The sequence below is a fragment of the Symphalangus syndactylus genome, chromosome 8 (assembly GCF_028878055.3).
Source record: "Symphalangus syndactylus isolate Jambi chromosome 8, NHGRI_mSymSyn1-v2.1_pri, whole genome shotgun sequence".
Lineage (NCBI taxonomy): Eukaryota > Metazoa > Chordata > Mammalia > Primates > Hylobatidae > Symphalangus > Symphalangus syndactylus.
The window spans coordinates 82,911,012-82,918,838 of NC_072430.2; the positions used below are offsets into that span (position 1 = coordinate 82,911,012).

Genomic DNA, 7,827 nt, shown 5'->3' on the forward strand with positions numbered 1-7,827 from the left:
TCTTCCTTTGGCCTTGGCTTTTTGATAAAACATAGCCAAGAAGAATCACTCAAGATTACATTTTTTCTGTATCCCATCACTTTCACCAGTTCTCCTACTAACTTTTGCACTTCATCTTTCTGCAAGCTGTCTCCAAACTTGAATTCCTTGGCACCAGCCTCTCTGGACTCATACAGTTCTGACTTATTCATGAGCAGTTCTCCTCCTGCTGGTCTTGATCAAGTTCTACTTCTTACTCTTGTGTTTTCCCGGGGTTAGCTCATCTCCTTTCAAGGCTTCAACTACATTCTGATCACTTCAAGATGATTATCTCTGCCCCATTCATTGCTCGTGTGCTCCAGACTCACATTTCACTCTTATTGGGTATCTCCAAGAGAATCTCAGACTTAAAACACCCAGATTAGACTCCTTATAAATCTGTCCTTCTTCTGGATTTTTCCATCTGAGTTAATAACATCACAATCTATTCAACCACCTAAGTGAGAACTCTGGGAGTTTTTCTTAATGCTTCCTTCTCCTTATTACCTACCTCTGAGATGTCAATAAATTCTTTTAATTCTACCACCTAAAAATAGCTTGAATCTTTGTAATCTTGCTTATTGCTACTGCCATTTCCAGGTCCTTATTTCTCACTTATTCTATTGGATTTAGCCTCTTAATTGTTCGTTTCTGCCTCCAATCTAAAGTCCACCTCAAAGCCCAATAAGCACTCCATGATAAAAATTTCACATAATTTCTCTGATTTAAATCTTCAGCAAGTCTTGGGAGTCCTACACAACCCAAGATACTGACTGAATCTATTATCCTCCACTCCTGACTTTTTGGTCCTGTTTTGATTTTGCCCAGCCCATTGCCTTTTTGCAGCACTGACTAGAACGATGATCGACACATAGTAGCTGCTTCGTAGGGGCTACAATGTGGACCCTCTAAAATTCATATGTTGAAATTCTAACTCCTAGTGCCTCACACTGTGACTGTGTTTTGAGGTTAGGTCTTTAAAGAGATGATTAAGTTAAAATGAGCTCATTAGGGTGGGCCCTAACCCAATATGAGTGGTGTCCTTATAAGAACAAGAGATAGGACCAGGAACAGTGGCTCATGCCTGTAATCCCAACACTTTGAGAGATGGAGGTGGGCAGATTGCTGGAGCCCAGGAGTTCAACACCAGCCTGGGCAACATAGCAAGATCTTGTCTGTCTTAAAAAACAAAAACAAAAAATCCTGGGCATGGTGGCATTCACCTGTAGACCCAGCCACTCAGGAGGCTGAGGTGGGAGGATCACTTGAACCTGGGAGATTGAGGCTGCAATGAGTCATGATCAAAACACTGCACTCCAGCCTGGGTGACAGAGTGAGATTCTATCTCCAAAAATAAAGAAAAACAAAGAACAAGAGATTAAGATGAAACAGGAACAGAGGAAAGGTCATGTGGAGACAGGAGGAAGATGGAAGTGAAGGAGAGAAGCCTCAGAAGAAATGAGCTCTGTCGGCACTTTGATCTTCGAACTTCAAGTCTTCAGGACTGTGAGAAAATAAATTTCAGTAAGTTTAAGTTGCCCAGTCTGTAGTAGATTGTTATGGCAGCGTTAGCAAACGAATGATGTGCTCAATAACATAAATCTTAAGGACATGAACAACTGTATCAGATAAATATGATGACAATTTGAGCTTTTGGTGACCGACTTTCTCAGAATCCCTGAATCATATTTTAGGGAAATGAGAGTGGAGCAAGCTGGAGAAGACAGGACTTCCTAATTGCTTATTACCATATCTCAGCAGCAAAATCTGCTCATCTCTAGGCCTTCACTTTGGATCTAAGTGTTAATGTGTACTCTTCCATTTAAAACAAGGAAGCTTTAGCAACAGTTTCACCTTTGGCAAATTCTTTGTCAAAATGAAGGAACACTTATCACCTGTAATGTGAATCTTTGTCTCCCCCCATCTCTGTTGATAGACTATGATTTGGGGATGCTTGCCGTATAGTCGTCCTTCAGTATCCTTGGGGGATTGGCTCCAGGACCCCCTAACCCCCAGCAGATACCAAAATATGTGGATGCTCAAGTCGCTTATGTAAAATAGCACAGTATTTGCATTTAACCTATGCACATCTTCACATATGCTTTAAATCATCTCTAGATTCCTTATAATACCTAATACAATGTAAGTGCTATGTAAATAGTTATTTTGTATTTTTTATTTGTATTTTTTTATTTTGAGGTTTTTCTTTTTTTCAATATTTTTGATACGCATTTGGTTGAATTCATGGATGCAGAACATGTGAGTAGGGAGAGGCAACAGTATTATTAACCCATCAGAGACTACATTCATTAGAGGTTAGTTGAGTAACAACTGTTATAAGAGCATATGTAAGTTTAAAAAACAATAAGCTTTGAAAAAGATAAAAGTAGGTCCTGGCATCCAGAAGCTGGCCTTTGTAATAAATGATGAGCCAATATTGATGCATTATTACTAAAGTTCATAATATACATTAGGGTTCACTGTTGTTTTGTATATTCTGTGGGTTTTGATTGATGTTTAATGACATGTATCCTCCATTGCAGTATCATACACAGTAGTTTCAATGCCCTAAACATCCTCTGTGCTCCACTTGTTCATCTTCCTCTTCCTTCTCTCCCTAAAGCCTGGCAATCACTGGTTTCTTATTGTCTCCGTACTGTTTTCTTTTCCAGAATACCATATAGTTGGAGTCATACAGTATGTAGCCTTTTCAGATTAACTTCTTTCACTTAGCAATATGCATTTAAGATTCCTTAGTGTCTTTCCATGCCTTAGTAACATATTTCATATTGCCTAAGATTCCACTGTATGTATGTATCTCAGTTTGTTTATCCATTCACCTATTAAAGGACATCTTGTTTGCTTCCAAGTTTTTGCCACTATGAATTAAGCTGCTATAAACATCTGCATGCAGGTTTTGTGTAGACACAAGTTTTCAGCTCATTTGGGTAAACACCAAGGAAACTAATTGCTGGATTGTATGACAAGCGTATGTTCAGTTTTGTAAGAAACTGCCAAACTGTCTTCCAAAGTGGCTGTGCCGTTTTGCATTCCCACCAGCAGTGAGTGAGAGTTCCTGGTGCTTCACATCCTCACTAGCATTTGGCTTTGTCAGTGCTTTGGATTTTAGCCACTCTAATAGGTATGTATTCTGACTCATTTTTTACCATAATAAGATAAGTACTTTGGGATAAGTAGGATATATTCCACAATAAGAAGAGAATGAGGGAAATAAAACAATAACTTTACATGTGGCTCCTGGGTGGTAGACCAGGCTCATTCCCTGAGTAAGTAATTGGTTTTCATATTCTAGCCTTCTAGGATGAGATTAAAATCTGCACCTAAGAGAAATAAGGAATGAGAACTTTGGGTTATTCATTAAGGTTATATCTGCACATTAGATGTCTAACATAATTATCATTTTACAGTAATAACTCTAAAAGTAGAAAGGACAATAAAATATGTAATATTTACATGGGTTATGGATATTTCCACATATGAATATTTATACTTAAAAACAGGATAACCTCCACAAAAGAGTTTTAGTTCCTGCCCCTTTACCTAAGTGGACAACTGGTTCTTGCTAGTACTTTTTTCATACTTCTAGTACTTTTGTTTCCTCTGTTGTATTTTTGGGCAAAAACTTTTGTTTGTGTTTAGCTTCTGTCTGAAATGTGCCACATGTTTATTTCTTTAAGAGAAAAGGGTGCATATTGTCTTGTGAATAAATATTTCATTCATTTATATGTTGTATACCTGAGAACATGGCCTCAAATATAAGAATTTAGCTGAAATTACTGTTGGTTTAGGACAGAAGTACTTCCTAGAATCAGAAAGATTCATGCTCTTTTTCTGTGGATAATATAGAAAAACATAGAGTTATGAAACACAATATATTCTTCTGAAAATAAAGACAAAACCACATGACCTACTTCAGTATCTCCAGGTACCACTTAGAAGTCATCTTTGAACCAAGTGACACATGGTCCTGATCTTCTGGACACTGTGCAGTGTGAAAGCAGATCTCATCCTTCCTGGAGGTTGACAGGTCTAACACTTTCTAGGAATGTTAGAATTTTGCTTCATACTAAAAGGAAAAGGAAATTTGAAGTTGCTAATATAAGATACACATGTGCAATATTTTCTTTCTCTTTCTTTTTCTTTATCTCTCTTTTCTATTTCTCTCCCTCCTCCCTCCCTCCCTCCCTCCCTCCCTTCCTTCCTTCCTTCCTCCCTCCCTCCCTCCCTTCTTTCAACAGAGTCTCATTCTGTTGCCTAGGCTGGAGTGCAGTGGCACAATCTCCACTCACTGCAACCTGTTCCTCCCAGATTCAAGTGATTCTCCTTCCTCAGCCTCCTGAGTAGCTGGGATTACAGGCAACCACCACCATGCCTGGCTAATTTTTGTATTTTTAGTACAGACAAGATTTCACTATGTTGGCCAGGCTGGTCCCAAACTCCTGACCTCAGGTGATCCACCCCCCTCGGTCTCCCAAAGTGCTGGGATTACAGGCGTGAGCCACCGCACCTGGCCCACATATGCAATATTTTCAATGTGTTCATTTTCAGAAGTCCTTCTAAACAATGTCAAATTTCTTTTTACTGCATTCTTACCACCTCCTAATGTCTAGCAATGATCAATAATTCCCCTGACTGAAAAACCAAAAGCAAAAGTAAAAACAAAAACAAAACCCATAAAGGTGACTTTTTAAAATTTTAAGTTCCAGGATACATGTGCAGGATGTGCAGGTTTGTTACATAGGTAAACATGTGCCATGGTGGTTTGCTGCACCTATCAACCCATCACCTAAGTATTATTCCCCACATGCATTAGCTATTCATCCTGATGTTCTCCCTCCCCCGACCCTCAATAGGCCCCAGGGTGTGTTGTTCCCCTCCCTGTGTCCATCTGTTCTCATTGTTTAACTACCACTTATAAGTGAGAACATGTGGTGTTTGGTTTTCTGTTCCTGGGTTAGTTTCCTGAAGATAATGGCTTCTAGTTCCATCCGTGTCCCTGCAAAGGACATGATCTCATTCCTTTTTATGGCTGCATAGTATTCCATGGTGTAGATGTACCACATTTTCTTTATCCAGTCTATCATTGATGGGTGTTTGGGTTGATTTCATGTTTTTGCTATTGTGAATAGTGCTGCAATGAACATATGTGGGCATGTATCTTTATAACAGAAGGATTTATATTCTTTTGGGTACATACCCAGTAATGGGATTGCTGGGTCAAACGGTATTTCTGATTCTAGATCTTTGAGGAATCACCACACTGTCTTCCACAATGGTTGAACTAATTTACACTCCCCAAAACCATGTAAAAGCATTTGTAAAGGCGACTTTTATCAAGACTCTTGAATAGAGTCATCTTGTGAAATTTCACTTTCCTCACATATAAGGGAGAAAGAAGGGCAGACAGAAGGAGGAACTTGTTCTTAAGCTACTAAATTACCATGCTTTACTGGGGATCTGTCTGAGTAAGAGTTTCCAAAGTAAAAAAGCTACATTCTTGGAGACTATTCTAGAGATAGATTTAAACAGAAGTAATAAAGATGACATTTGGAACTACGCATGTAGCCATTGATTGCAAGTGTACTTAGGGGCCTCTTTGCCAAAAAATGATAACCTACACACTTTTTTTGCTGTCAAATTCCAGAATATAGACTTCAGTCTGTTGAATTTTGCAGGTTTTTATTTGATATATTTAATTGAACATCATCATTATCATTTTGCTGGTATGTCAGGGCAGTGGTATGTCAGGAATTTTAGCTCTCATAAAAAATTTATTCAACTACTTAAAACTATTTAATAATCTACCCAGGATAACTAATCCATTTAAGAAGAACAAAAATAAGAAAAAGTTTCAATAATTAAGAAACAGTAAAATTGCTTTGTGAAGACCATGTTATTTGCTGGATTTTATTTTCTAAATTGTACTGACAAAACACCAATGTGTAATCTTGACCAAGCTTATGCTATCTTGTTTCCTTAAATAGTGGTTCTCAGCCAGGGACGATTTTCCGCCAGGGGATATTTGGCAATATTTGGAGACATCATGGTTGTTACATCTGAGGGTGGAGGTGCTAATGACATCTAGTGGGTAGAAGCCATAAATGCTGCTAAACATCCTACAGTGTATAGGACAACCCCCAAAAACACAGAATTATCTAATCCCAAATGTCAATCTTGTATCAAGGTTGAAAAATCCTGCTTTAGAGAAATACACCATGAATACCACATTTTCCTCATATTTAAATAATTTTAATACATATACAGATAATCTCATGAAACATTCATCTCAAAACCCAAGCAAAATACAGTTTTTTATATAGAACATTTTCTGGTCAGTGTACACACAAGTTGAATGGTTTTTGAAAAGCGTTCTACTGCATTAAAGGACATAAGTAGAAGATATTTATTGAATATATTTATTAAGCTTCACTCACTAAGTAAAGCACACCACTGATACTTCCTCCTGCTTATCTGATACATAAAAGGACATGAAGCCATCATTTCCTGCAGTTTATGTTCCATAACACGGCAGTTGATTAGAAAGATGTAGTTACTTCTGTTTGAAAATGTAGCTGCTGCTCTGCCCTCTGGCTCACTTTGAAAATCTGTGGTTCTGAAAGCTCAAGGTACTATTTTTACTCTTTGTATTTGGCTCTGACCTGTGTAGCTACGTTCCTGCCTCTCATTTCCCTTGGTTTGGCCACACTGCTGGAGGGTGGGGCTGTGGTGTGTTTTTTAAGGTTGGGGGAGGGGTTGTAGTTACTCAGACAAGATTCTGATAAGTTCACATTCAGGGTGGTTTTGACTGAAAACTAGAATTTATAATTTTACAAATCAGATTATCCTTTTAGATATGTATTTTTATTAAATGTATTATCTCTTCCTATGGAAACAGAAACATGGCAAATAATAACTGAATATTGTTGGGCATTTAAAAATATTTTTATCGAGGCTCAAGCTTAATTTGGAAGAAAATTGTGAACTATATTCTATTTGCAATTACTTTACATGCAGTAAAGTGATTTTTTCCCTGAGAATGAGATCTAAAGTATTAATAGATTAAATCGAAATGAAGGAATTTTTTAAAACAATTATTAATTTATATGAGCCATTTTGAAGAAAGCATTAGAAATATGTTAAAGCTTATTTCAAAAGGGATCATAATAGAAAAATAATTTGACTTAATTTCTATATAATAAAGGCTAAAATTTTTAAATTGCCTGAAACTGGCACTGAGCTCTTCATTAAAGCAGGTATCATGTGGGTGGACGTTTTGATAGCCCTGTTTAGAGTGCTACAGTCTTATAAGGGTTCTCTATTTATGAAGTTCCTCAAGGTTCCCCATGTTAAAGATGTCCAAGTGACTTTTTATTTTCTATGTTCTATTATACCACTATGCATTTTTATAATACTCACTGGACACAAAACGAATGTTAAACTAGGTTTGCATTTCTCTAGAGAATGACAAGATCTATGCTTTCTTTTTTCTAACATAGGAATAAATTTTTCATCAACTAGTATGCGCTATGTTCCCAGTTATTTCATCACTCAACAAAGCCACAACTGCATGAAAGGGCTTTAAGGCTGGGACTTTTGGGGGTGAATAACAGCCTGATTGTGTTTGGGTACACCAAGTTTTTAGTGAACCATATTTGAAGTCCTACAATCATATATATATTTATATTTTTTCTTTATTGAATAAATAGAATTTTTTATGACTGCCAAAAAGTACACTATTCTGAGCAAACAAAATTATTACCTTATCTGTCTTCTGCTTCCCAGAAAATT

At 37.2% G+C, this 7,827-nt stretch overlaps 1 protein-coding gene across 1 annotated transcript in view; it reads right to left on the reverse strand.

Moving 5' to 3' along the window:
- Positions 1 to 4,093, reverse strand: part of TTN (titin) — a 302,859-nt gene extending 298,766 nt beyond the window's left edge. Inside the window, exon 1 of the mRNA XM_055289874.1 lies at positions 3,951 to 4,093. Within this exon, the coding sequence (XP_055145849.1) occupies positions 3,951 to 3,982 (32 nt within the window). The 5' untranslated portion in view covers positions 3,983 to 4,093. The remainder of the gene's footprint in view (positions 1 to 3,950) is intronic.
- Between the last annotated feature and the right edge of the window lie 3,734 nt (positions 4,094 to 7,827).